We start from the raw sequence: 13481 nt of genomic DNA on the forward strand, positions 1-13481 counted from the left end.
GGCTTTGTTTGTTTGTTTGTGTGTGAGTGTGTGTGTGTGTATGTGTGTGTTAGATAGGTCCTTCTTTATCAGAGGGCTCATGAGAGGGGATGCTAAATTCTTATTTTAAGACAAATATTTCAGTTATTTATTTTTTCTTATGGTGCTTAATTGTGTTACAAATACATTACCACATAGCAAACCTGGGGCCAGGTTATCCAGCACATAAATACTACACATAATGGTCATAGAAGAAGGGTTAATAGGGAGCAAGCAGCTCATTTTTGCCCTAGGGTCCAGAGGAGACATTAAGTTCTGTTATGATTTTTTAAGTAACACGTATTTTTCTAAAAACAGAAATGTAAATAATAAAGGGAATGACTCACTGTACACTTTTATGGCTTGCTGTGACAGGCCAATAAAACAGAGCCATCGTAGTTCTATTAGTAGCCATAATTTCTGCAAAAAAGTGTTAATCATGTCACAGACAACATTTATACACACTCATAAATAGTCTGCAAGTATCTTAAATAAATAGCATTGCCACCTGATTGTCTATTACTTTGAAAATTAAAAAAACGTGATACACAGTGTCTTCTTGGAAGTCACTAGGCCACAGAAAAGGAATCACATGTCTTGCTCTTTCTCAGTGGAGATCTATTGAGTAATGCTGACCACATATGAGCTGTGAGATTTGTTATGTAATGCAGAGAGGTTAATTGTTTTGTAAAAGTAAACATGCACAGTCAAATTTCACCACCCAAGACACTAATATTTTTGAATTCCTTAAGCTTCTCATAAAGACCTATGTGAGAAATATTAAATTAACCAATGCGTACGGCTGAAAGGAGCAAGTGCCTGTGCACCTTCTCTATGTGAATGACGTAAGTACATTGCGTATGAGTCGTTTTCTTCTTTGTCATGTGCTACGAAGGACCGTAGTTTCATGGTAAATGTTTCATTTTCAATATGTGTAACCGAGTGGAGAAGCGGGGATTGGAAAAGGTAGGGGTGGCCCCTCAAGTCCTCTGGCCAGCTGTACCTCCATGGCTCCTACCCACACCAGAAGTAGATTGTAGCATACTGGACACCATAAAAACACAGGGAAGTGCTGTGTGCTCAGACTTGGTAACGGACAGACTAAAAAGCGACTGGTAGCATTATCTCCAGATTTACACGGACGGGGCCCAAGATCCCAAATCAAGAAAATCAGGTTTTGCCTATTACATCCTGGATTTCAAAATGATAAAACTCAAGCGACTGGCTGAGGGGTGTCAAACAGAGTTGACTGCCATAATATGGGCTCTACAGTGGGTGGAGGAGGTCAGGCTGAGGAGGGCAGTTATATGCTCAGACTCAGACCCGACCAGACCTGGTGGTCGAGCTCCTCACTCTGTTGTATAGAATTGAGCAGGCTGGAGGCATGGTGAGTTTTCTGTGGGTACCTGCCCGTGTTGGGGTGGAGGGGAATGAGATGGCAGATATGACACTAAAAGGGCATTAAGAAGGGATGTTGAATTGACTGTGGGCATCGGGATATCTGAATGTCACTCTGGATGACGTAACAGCTCAGTAGCAGAAACAGTGGGAGAATGGAAAAAAAGGGCGGCATTACTTCTCAATACAAAATAGTGTAAAGGTAGACCAGTGCTACCTGGGCCGTGAGCGGAAACACTCTGTGATAATGACAATGACAAGACTAAGATTTGGACACTGTGGACTGGCATGGGAAGGGGAAGGGAATTAGCCAAGATCGGCAAACATGAGGATGGATTATGTGGAGCCTGCAGGAAACAGCAAACTGTGAAACATTTACTAAGGGAGTGAAGCCTGTATGAATGGAATGGAATGAGTGAAAGCAGTCCTTGACTTCGTCACCTCCACAGGATTAAAACTTTGGAAATAGGAATGGCCTAAAACTGCAATCTCACCCCGACCTGCGGGAGGCAGCAATGTACCGCAAGGCATCCAGCCTGCCGGAAATTCATAAGAAGAAGAAGAAGAAGCAGAAGTAGTTGCTTAGTAACCACGCAAGCATAATCTTAGAGGCACACACCGAGTAACAGATTGATACAAGTTCCCTCCATGAATTGAGTTATCAAAACTATCCGGGAGTGGGACTTTAGGTGGCAAAACGGTACGAAACCAATGTTTCTATCAGTTCGCTAGCATGCTGCAGTCAAGCTAGCTAGCTAAAATGCTTAACTTTATCTCACAGAGGCGGTGAGCTAACGCTACCTAGCTAGCCGATGGTATCTCTCCTACCATAGCCATTGCTTAGTTACAATGCTGTACCACAACTTTGTGAACATTAATGCAAACCCTACGATGTCAATAGAAGACGCTGCCTAACGTTAAACAAAGAGGACTACCTGAACGTATGGTGGTCTTATAACTTTAAGCTAACGTGTCAGCGCTAGCACCTTTAAGATGGTAACAACGTTAGTTAGCTAACAGTTTAGCAGCAATATCAGCTCAGGTAACGTTAGCGGTGCTAACGCATCACTTTAAATGCGTTAAAGCTTCCTTAAATGTTAACTTACCCACCATTCTTTAGGGCAAAGTAACTAGTTATAGTTGCATAGACAGGGAACCGGGAAACTTGTATGGTCATGTGGTTTGACGAAGGCTTATTATGTATATTTTCATGTTTCTTGGTCGGCAGAAAAAGGTATAACATTACGTATTCGTTCAAAGCACAAACAACGATGTGTTTAACCGAAGTCAAAGCCATGTATCGCCCCAGTTTGTGCCGCTCATAGGTTAAAAGGCTCAAACTGGGACGGGCCCTGTCGTAGCAGTAGCCTGGTTCACATGGGTGATGGAGAAAAATTAGTTTAAAAAAAAAAAAAAAAAAGCAGTGAGTTTCTCAAGTATAAAGAATCTGCAGCAATAAGACACTTGAGACTTAATAATGATTTGTACAAGTATCTGTTTTACACAATAACAACCTGTTAGCCATATTCTTCCCACAGTGTGGTCATTTACAGTGTTATTTTCTTTATACTCCAGCTTTCTCAGCTTCAGTACATCACTGCAACTGAAAGATGCCCCAGGGGTTGGATGATGCTCGCAAAAAGTTTATCTTGACCACAACTGGAAGCTTCTATGGGATAAAGCCTTCGTCGTCCCTGGTGGACAGCCCAGAGCTCAATAACTTCCTGGATGATGGGAATGAGTTTGTCCTGTCCGTCAGCAGACATGACAATGACCTTCACTTGTCAAATAAGGTAACACACATGTTTAAAGCATCATTACAGTGGTAAAGTTTCCCAGGACAGAGCAACATATCCATGTGAAATCTTTTGCCTCATGACTCATAAGGAAAATATCCCAACCTTAAGCTAATTTTTGTTATTAAGTGGTTAAATAGAAAAAAACATCTGGTTTCTACTGATTCTCAACAGCATTTCCTTTACAGATTTGTATGTGTCAGATAGCCTGGTAGTATGTATATGTGCAGGTCATGTTGTGTCATACTTTGAACAGCAACAGTTGGTTCTGAATCAGCCTCTAAAGAAGGCAACCCTTGCAAGAGGTGTGGTCTCAGATATCTATGAATTAATGTCTATAGCTGACCCTAATGCATATTTTTCTGTCCAGCTGGCTTGGTAGCATGACCTAAAGACATCTCTGACTGCTTCCCAGTGGAACATGATTTGAGGCTGGCTTTGAGATCTTCTCAGTGTGTAGGATTTAGGATTATACAATATCTGGGATTTTCCAGCTGTAAAAACACTGAGTTTTTCGATGTCATTTTCCCAGTGTGCCCCAAATGCTTGCTGGGCCAGAAGTTTGACACTAATGTTGGAATAACTGTCGAGCGCCTATAGACACTGGGTTGCTTATCTACTAAGAGACTAATTCTTCTAAAGTGGAGTGAGCGTTAAGCAGCCTGCTTCACAAGGGACTGTGGCTGAAGGAATACCTGGACTAACTAGACATGGAACAGCTTGTTAAAAGACTTCGATAAGGGGCTGGAAGACCACTGAGATACTGTCTGTGCACTTTTAAAACAGCAGCCCCCAGTTTAACAGGCTTGTATACAATGGATGTACAGGATCCAATGTATGTTACATATGCTACATGAATGTATGTACATTCATGTAGCATATGTAACATGCTACATGAATGTAGCATATGGACTAACTAGACATGGAACATGCTACATGAATGTCACCCTCGCATCCTCCTCCATCCCTTTTTCTGAATACTGTTTGCTTTGTACTATTTTGTTTTGTTCCGTCTTGTTTATTTCCTATTCTTGTGCCTTTCTCATCTGATTTGCCCTTGTTGAACGTGTGTTAAATCTAGAAGAAGGAAATAACAATAAAACTGTTTATAACAAAACAGCAACAATTGACTCGACAATTAAACTGTGTCATTTTGCTTTGTCAGATTGAAGCGTTGGGGGACAGCGGAGAGAAGGTTTTGGTGTTCTTCAAGCTGCATCCAACAGTGATCACAGAAGACAACCTTCACCAGAATCTCCTTGTGTCATCCATGCTGGAGTCTCCCATCAACACCCTCTACAAGGCTGTAAGACAAGTCTATGCACCTGTACTGCTGAAGGTGAGCCTGTCTCTGTGTATTAAAGAATTCCATAGATGGTTTTTGAAAGATGTAGGCTTTGTGTAGTAGCATCAAGCAGAGTGGAAGATTCTCCTGGACCACACAGTCAGCAACATCCAAAGCAAGTGTAACATTTCTGAAACTACTATTTGGAACATGTTTCAAGTTGGATTTAGTTAAAACATTTCCTATAGTTGTAGTTAAAAAAAACACTTTTTAATTTGAAGTATTTTAAAGGGTTTGTTGAAAAGAGATTAGGCAAGAGCAGAGAACAAGACCATTAGGTCTGAAAGTTGCAGCCTAAATGTGTCTCTTTCACTTCTCTCCAGGATGAGCACTGGTGTTCAGCACTTGACCCTAAGCTGGCAGGCCTGCTTAGTGAGCTGGAGCTTGGCCTGGGCTCAGTGGTACGCCAGTCTGGAGCACAACCCTCTGCCAAGAGGGGCCGCACAGAGGAAGATGTTCTCGGTATGCATAAATATATATTTGCAGAAAGAAATTCAGGTCAGGGCCAGAGTGACAACAGAGTGATAGACAGCTATTCAAATACTTGGATTTTAGAGGGACATAACATTATGCATGCAATTTGGTAGTAGTATTTACAAAAGGAAAGTTATTCCTCACTGCTGCAAGCTGTAGTGACATGCTCTTTCAGCTAAACTGTACTGGATCGCTACAACTAAAATTGCAGTGTTATAAAAAAAAACCCTCTTAACTGAATCTGATAAGAACAAGGTTACGTAATGATTTTGAAACAGTGTACTCATATTTTTGTCCTCCCCATGCAGGCATCCTGACTCCTAGTGATGAATTCCAATACTGGGACGATCTCTCTCAATCTGCAGAGAAGAACAGTGCGAGAGAAAGGGCTACATATTTCACAGAGCAATTTAAACCCATACAGAAGGTATGCATGCGAACCTTTATGTGTTAGGACTGGCTACATTACAGCTACCACATATTGTTTGTATACAGGGTGGTTCCCAGTTGAATTAGTTATTGAGATGTAAACTAAAATCTGTAACTGTACTTAGCATTGATTTTTCAGACAAGTTGATAAGTTGGTTTTGAACAGCGTTTAATAGTTCTTCAAGAAGCTGAAATTTAAATCACAGTGAACTTACTGGGATTAAACTACATTTAACTGACACACCAAACTGTGTATCTCTTTGTGTTTCCATCAGGAGTATTGTGGTCTTGATGGCTTGTCTATGCCTGATGTTGTGGACCTGGTGGAGCAGAGCAGGGACACTCTGGATGATGTTTGGAGGCAGACTGATTTTGAGCCATATCCCGAAACACGCATGGTCCGACTCATGGATGTTATCGGTGAGACTCTCTCACACGTACGCGACCCAAATCAGGAAATGAAAACAAATATTTGCTGATGTTGTCTTTAACATACAGTGTGTGTCAAGACATCTGTGTTAGCTCCTGTGATTGTTGATGAAATGTACATCTCTTGAGAAATGAAACTGACGTTGTTTTCCTTGGAACTCTGGAAGAAATACAGTATGTACTACCATACATACAGAACATGAGCAGTCAACAGTATGTTGAAATGCTTGAGATTGCAGTGATGTATTGGTAATGTTCCCTCAGTGCATGTGCGTCACTGTGTGTGGATGCCTATGTATGTGGCAATTTTGTAATCTTTTCTGTTTGTGTTTGTTTGTGCACAAGGTGGATCCCTTGGAAGATATGTTCAGAGGAAGCTGAGTGATCTTAAAATCTTTGAGGAGCCGTTTGTATCGATGAGAGAGAACCTGAGAACGGGCGTCGCCATTTGTGAACAGTGGGTGGTAGCCTGTGAACATCTGACTGGACAGGTATGGAAGATTAGTATGGGGGAAAAGTATGCACAAAATGGTTCCTCAAAAATCAAAACCTTTACTGTTTACTGTCACATTTAAACCCCTCACTTCAATTCAACTGGAAGCAATGTATTTAAACATAAAATGTGACTGAAAATCCATTTCTAGAAGGTGAGCATTAAAACCATTTAATTGCCTTATTTTATCTCAGGTATGGAAGAGACATGCTCCCCACCCCTGGAAGGGAAACAAGCACTGCCCACAAACCCTTCATTGCCTTGCAAAAAGGCTAGATGAGGTAAGATATGATTCAAATCCAGGGACAAGGAAACACACTCTGCAGAGTAGACATTGTTCAATAGTGCATATTTCTCCTTTTCACACAGCATTGTGATACACTGGTTGCATCACATTCAGACCTTAAAATATGTCTGCAAGCATTCTCACAGTTGTCCCCTCCCCCTTTGTGGTTGTTGGTGGAATAGTAGACGTCACATTTACATGGAATTTCCTCTTGATGTTTATTTTGAAACCAGAACAAGGAAGGAAGATGAGCCATATATGGGTTGTAAAAGATACTCACCTTTTTTGACCTTTACCTTCCAGGGCTCAACAATAAGGATTGCCCGATTGCCCGGGGCAAGTAAAACTCAAGGTCGGGCATGTAAACTAACACCTCACTTGCCCGATCGGGCAAGTTGCTAAAAATAGTAAAAGTTAATAACTAATTGATAAAATAAATGTATTTTAAAACGTGCTCCTTCGGCTCTGATGCAGCGGTCTCTCTGCCTGGAGTCACAGGCACAGCTGTGTAACAATGTCCTGCCCACAGCCCCCATTGATATTATTTTGCGCGACGGACGCTTCATATAATAACATAACAATATACTATTTATGGTGTTATGCCATCGTGTCATTTCTGTCTCTACATGGTCACGCGTTAACAATTCTCCTCTGCTCTCTGTATCGCGCACGGCGGAGTTCCGCCACACACACAGGTGAGCACGCTAGAGCGGCTCGGGCCGCATTTTCCTGACCAAACCTGACCCCGAGCCCGGTGCAGTTTGTCAGCTGACAAAGTTATTGTTATGGACAGTGTGTAAATAACCAACAGACTGCTGTTACGCACAGACAAACACGCTGCTCGCACAGCAGCTCAGCACGGCACTCATGCTGAGCTTGTGTTGCGTTCAGGCGTTGTCACGTAAATAACAACTTCCAACACTTAAATAGGTCATAGCACAAAACAGCAGCATGTCAAGTGACTTTTTACTTTATTATATTCAATAAAATTGTATGTTCCTAAATCTTGAGACACCTCATATGTAAGCTAGACAGACATTTCACCTGCTCATTACTGTGCACACATGTACTGTATGTACTTAGTCCTAAAGAGCCCTTCTGGTGCCAGTAGATACATAGAAACATCCCAGCAGGCTGTGCTTTGCAAGCATACAAAAAAGTTTCACGCATGTGAAAATTATTTTTCATGCGTGTGCTTCACCTCCGCTGCTACAACTCCATCCTAGGGGAAACACTGCTGTGTGCGTTTTGTGCAACAGGTGGATGTGGTAGTCTACTGGTAGAGTAGAGAGAGAGCTAAGTAGCGTTGAAGTACAGTAGAGCAGGGCAGAGAGATGGAAGCAAAATATATTAAACCCGGTGTTAATACAGCAGAACTGGAGAGAGGGGTGAAAAATAAATAGAGGTGGGCATGGCTCAAGTAAGGCGCAAAATTATAGACGGAGAACGATTGACAAATTTTCACTTTAAGCTCTGACACTGTCATTTTTGTGTAGGAATGAAGCTACAATACATGACATATGTTGTTTTAATTAATAACTGCAGTCTTTGTTATTTGATAGCCGCTTAAATTAAACAATTTTTATAGGGCAAGTAAAGTCTTTCCTCTTTAAAATAAATTGTATCATTTCCCCTGTGGACAGAATGATAAATGTGGGAGCCATCTAATATCTGCCGTGTTGGCATTTCTATTAAAGGTTCGACATGTCAGTTTATCACGTGTATGGACATCTTTATTTCTTAGTCTCCCATACCCGTATACACGCTATCTTAGAATGAGCACCATAATTGGAAAAGTCAGTCACAAATTGTAAGTCATGTTGACTCCTGTGACCCTGGTAACCAAACATAAATTGACAACAATTGACATAGATAATGTGAAAACGCTCTCCTTTTTTATGTCCACCAGGTAGTGACTCTGCGTATGGTTCATGAAAAACTGCTGCGTCTGCTGCCAGGCGGGAAGCAGCAGGCTCTGACTTCAGATCGTGTGTTTGAACCTTTCTCTGGACTCAACCCTCTGCATTACAACCCCTACACTGAGGTTAGTACTAAGAAACAGGGAGTGTACATGTGTTATGAGCATGTAAGACTTCTGATTTACTTTGTTTGAGCTTTCCTCAGGCCTGTACGTTGTTAATGTCAGTGCCTTTTACAATAAAAAGAGCAACAGATTTACATAGCCACTAGCTAGCATTAAAGGGCCAGTGTGTAATATTTGGCATGGTGTATTGTCAAATCTGCCATGTATGTACGGCAGACCGAGCGGACAATCCAGCCAGCCAGAGAACGCGTTTTGCGTGTATAAATAAACCAACGAAGACAGCGGAACGAAGGAAGAAGGAGGAGGAAACAGCAGAGAGTGTTAGTAGTTCGTCGATAGAGAGTAGTGAAAGGTTTTTTTAGTTATAAAGTTTGTGAATGGACCACACTTACTACGCAACAGGAGAGAATGAACCCGAACCGTCATCAGCGAGGAAAAGAAGACGCAACTTCACTCCTTGTGATGCACTCTCTGCGGCGCTTTTCCTCCTGATGATATATCTCCCCAACAATGGTAGCACCGAATCCCATTCTGTGCAGCAAAATGGGACCGGAGGATTCAGCCTCTCTTCTCGCCTGCTCAGTGTACTCCGGCTCTCATCTGTGTACTCCGGCTCAAACAGGTATGGCTCTGGATCTGTGTCCGATACAAGAAACTCTTCAAAATCGCGTTCAGAGTCGTCCATTGCAGCTACTATAGTCCGTAGATATTGCTAGGCTAAATAAACAGCTGAGCTCTGTTTACAGGCCACGCAGTCAGTCAGTGTGCGGGCTGGAGATTGGTGGAGCAGAGAGGGGAGGAGGTGCCCGCTAGGTATTGTAAATGAGTATGTGTGTATAGAGTGTGTGTGTTACGCTAGAAGAGTCAGAGTTTGGGACAGAGTCTTTTACCCCATGGAGTGTTACCGGAGTTTTTGGAGTGCTTAAATAAACGGGCCTTTTTCCCGAACGCTACTCTGGTCTCCTGCTTGTGAGTGATTCATTACAATATCGTAACATGGTTTAGATTTCTAAATAAACATTCACCTCGTCGCTAGATAGACCTACTCCTGAAAAACTCGTGTCTGCGCAAGGCTTTTTGTCCCTACGAGGCCACCGTCATTTACCCGACGGGAGGGGTGAGCGAGTGAGCCCTGCAATCTAGAATTTGACCACTGATGTCACTGTTTTCAGCAGTTTTCAACCCATTTTACACAGTGGCCCTTTAAATTATAATACTGTAAATTGCTTCTCATGTAACTGAAGCAAGCATGAAACATCCCTCTCTAACTTAGCATATGACATTTTGTTGTATGTTTTTTGTAGCCTGTTTGGAGAGCAGCGGTGGCTCAGTTTGAGCGCCTAATGGCTCCGTCAGAGCAGGAGGTTGCCGGCAGACTAAAGAGCTACATTGCTGATGTACAGGACAACCCACAACAGGTAGTGAAACACACTGCTTCAGCTCAGGTTGTAAAATATTGTCTGTGTTATTGTGAGAACTTACAGTACGTGCCTGTGTGTGTTTGTGTTTGCTGTCTAGCTGTTGCAGGTGTTTCAAAAGCACAAGGAGTTGATCAGACGTCCCACCATCAGCAAAGAGCTGCAGTCAGAGAGAGAGACCTTACTGGCTAGACTACTCGACTACAACAAGGGTACACAGCTTGTTGTTTCAGAAGTGATTTAGTTGAAATGGCGCAGTAAGATGTCTTAGTGGTGAGAGTAAGAGAAATATATTCTTTAGCAGAAGCACTACCTGTTCTCTTATGGTAAGTGACTTAGAAAAAAATGATGTATATGATGAAGGGACATTCAGTGGTGACACACTGTTGTTCCCCATCGTTGACTTCTCTTTACTTCATTGATTTTCTTAGGCCTGAAGACTGATTTTGAGAACCGATGCCATGGAGGCCCTGGAGACAAATCCGGGCCACTCATTGGCAGGAACCTCCCTGAGGTGGTGAACAAAATCGTCTGGGTCCGACAGCTCACACACAAGGTAACAGAGCATGTGTCTGTGTATGATGACATGCGCACATATCCTGTATGAGACTGCTGGCAACTGAGTAGCATGGACTTCCTCTTTTATTATTAATTTTCATGGGCCTACATCCGATAATTCGACTGATCACACAACCGTAGCTTTTTGCTGATGTGACAAATATAAAAAAAATCCAATGATATAATAGTGTGTACTGATTCCTTTTTTTTAAAAAAAAAAAAATTTCTTACATTAGGTTGAAGACTCTATGCGCATAGCTGAGGCACTGCTCTCAGACCTGTCCGGTTTTAAGGGGTTCCTGCATTTCTGTGATGACCTGCTGGAGGTTCTGAGGGCGTATGAACAGGAACAGGTCGGGGACTGGTCAAGAGATATACTGTCTGGACTGGCTGACTCAAAGTCAGGCATCAGGTTGGAAACACTGCACACTGTGACCTCAGCTAACATAACCTACAAGACAAGTTCAGAGCAACACCAAATTTTATCTCGTTTGCCACTGAAAGCATTGTGTTCAAATTATATGTCACAGTATCTTAGACAGCAGCATACATACATTTCTCAGTAAAATCTTATTAATTTGTTAACATAATCTATACTGTTTTCTGCCATTTTTATTTTCCATATTCATCATCATGTTATTTAGCACATTGATGAAGGGCACCTCAGTTGGAATAGGTGCCAGTTTGATTGGATCTAATTAAAACTCTCTCCCTCTGTATAGTCTCCAGGCCAGTAACCGTGTGATGGACCTGGACCATGTGGACGGCAGGCTGAAGATCCAGTATTCAGACAGGCTGGTCAGTCTGGTCAGGGAGGTCAGGCAGCTTTCTGCCCTGGGCTTTCCCATCCCAGCCAAGATACAGCAGGCTGCTAATACTGCAGACAAATTCTACAGACAAGCTATTGTCCTTAAACAGGTGAGAGTGTACACCAAGACACACAAACATGTTTTCCTCATGTTTTTATTCATATCTGTCTCATTATTTCTGTTTTAGCTAGTCTCATGCGCGTATTGTAACAAAGTACTACTGCATTGTAGGTGGCCCATTTCTACAACACCATTGACCAGCAGATGATTCCCTCTCAGAGACCGATGATGCTTAGTCTTGCCCTGGCCTTTGAACAGGTCATCAAGGTACTGCACACAGCTGGAAATTATAATTTTTACTTCCCAGGCATTTCATGCTAAATATCAAAAAGGATAAATGTACATTAATCAACATTTAAACAAATGTAAATGTTTAAATGTTAGCAGAAAGGCTACTTTTTATCAGCAGTCCCTTTGCCTGATGTTGTTCGACATACAAAACTGTGGTAAAAAGACATTTACCATAGAACACAAAATATAGTTCTTGAAATTTCTTTAACACAACAAAACATTTTATACACGAAACTTACTTGTCATCGATAAATTGTTCCTGGCGCTGATTTCTTATTTTGGACTTGAGATGATATTTCTGCTTTTCTTTTTTAGAATCCGCGTTCTCAGTCAAAGGACTCGGGTGGTAAACTGCAGATCACCTGGGACAACCCCAAAGAGTTGGAAGTTTACATTGCTAAGCTGCAGTCTGCTGCAGAGAAACTCTCCACCGAGAACAGGAAGTTACGAAAATGGCACACTGACTTCACCGACAAGGTTGCAGCATGCTGTTAGACTGTATTTTGACTTCAGTTGTTCACTAAATTATTAAATAGAGAGGCAATTGGCACTAATTTGAATTATTTATTGTGAGCATATTCCTTTGGAATCATAATCTGAGATTAGTAACTAAAGTCTTGCTGTGTATTTGCTCGCACACCTCTGGGGACATTTCTCAGGTGGTGACATTGATGAATGTGGACCTACTGAGACATCAGCAGCGGTGGAAGGATGGCCTTCAGGACCTCCGCACTGGCTTTGCCACTTTGGAGGCTCAGGTATTGTTAACTGTCAGAAGTGTAAGTGTCTTTGCTGCCGGCCTTCATGTAATTTTTATCTACATGGGTTTTTTACTGAACACATTATTTTTATATGAATGACAAACGTGGAGAAAACACCAGGGAGTTCTGTGATTATCACTGTAAAAAAAGCATGTTACAAAACTCTTTTAGCACTCATTACAAAGCTTGTCTTTGGATATACACAACCTGTACAACAAATTTTAATTCTTGGAAAACCTATGCATGTATGTGTGTGTGTTTAGGGCTTCAGGTCTGATGACATGCGGGCATGGCGTCAGCACTGGAACCATCAGCTGTACAAGGCTCTTGAACACCAGTACCAGACTGGACTGGAAGCTCTGAACAAGAACCTGCCTGAGATAAACATAGACCTCACTTTTAAGTCAGTACACACACTTTGACTGTCTTACTCTTTATGTCTATTCTCTAATTCCATTTCACTCTCAACTCTGCCTTGTTGTCGCCTTTTTTCTCTTTCTCTCAAACATACATAGTATTTCCCCTCTCTCTTACAACAACATAATTGATCAGCAGTTTTTCCCCCGTTTTTATTTTTTTCTCTCCTTCTTGTGAATAGACAGGGCCGCTTGCAGTTCCGTCCTCCATTTGAGGAAGTGCGAGCACGCTATTTCAGGGAGATGAAACGGTTCATCTCAATTCCAAACCAGTTCAAAGGTGTCAGCGCCCAGGGGGAGGAGCTCATCTTTAGCGTGATGATTGATAGAAACGCCTCTGGGTTCCTCACCATTTTCAGCAAGGCCGAGGACCTCTTCAGTCGTCTGCTGGCTATACAACACAAGTTCAAGGTGCCTGAACAACAGCTTTTTTGACATTGATGCTGATTATGACAG

At 42.1% G+C, this 13481-nt stretch overlaps 1 protein-coding gene across 3 annotated transcripts in view; it reads left to right on the plus strand.

Moving 5' to 3' along the window:
- The first annotated feature begins 1986 nt into the window (after nt 1-1986).
- The window catches only part of LOC126405259 (cytoplasmic dynein 2 heavy chain 1), a 145615-nt gene continuing 134120 nt past the window's right edge, over nt 1987-13481 (plus strand). For all 3 annotated transcript variants that reach the window (XM_050068912.1, XM_050068929.1, XM_050068921.1), the window contains exons 1-19: nt 1987-2116; nt 2992-3209; nt 4378-4551; nt 4881-5019; nt 5340-5458; nt 5736-5880; nt 6235-6380; nt 6577-6663; nt 8578-8712; nt 10017-10130; nt 10231-10342; nt 10562-10686; nt 10925-11100; nt 11411-11606; nt 11729-11824; nt 12164-12325; nt 12508-12606; nt 12873-13012; nt 13208-13436. In XM_050068912.1, the coding sequence (XP_049924869.1) occupies nt 3027-3209; nt 4378-4551; nt 4881-5019; nt 5340-5458; nt 5736-5880; nt 6235-6380; nt 6577-6663; nt 8578-8712; nt 10017-10130; nt 10231-10342; nt 10562-10686; nt 10925-11100; nt 11411-11606; nt 11729-11824; nt 12164-12325; nt 12508-12606; nt 12873-13012; nt 13208-13436 (2577 nt within the window). In that variant the 5' untranslated portion in view covers nt 1987-2116; nt 2992-3026. The remainder of the gene's footprint in view (nt 2117-2991; nt 3210-4377; nt 4552-4880; nt 5020-5339; nt 5459-5735; nt 5881-6234; nt 6381-6576; nt 6664-8577; nt 8713-10016; nt 10131-10230; nt 10343-10561; nt 10687-10924; nt 11101-11410; nt 11607-11728; nt 11825-12163; nt 12326-12507; nt 12607-12872; nt 13013-13207; nt 13437-13481) is intronic.

Source organism: Epinephelus moara, chromosome 2 (genome assembly GCF_006386435.1).
Source record: "Epinephelus moara isolate mb chromosome 2, YSFRI_EMoa_1.0, whole genome shotgun sequence".
Classification (NCBI taxonomy): Eukaryota; Metazoa; Chordata; class Actinopteri; order Perciformes; family Serranidae; genus Epinephelus; species Epinephelus moara.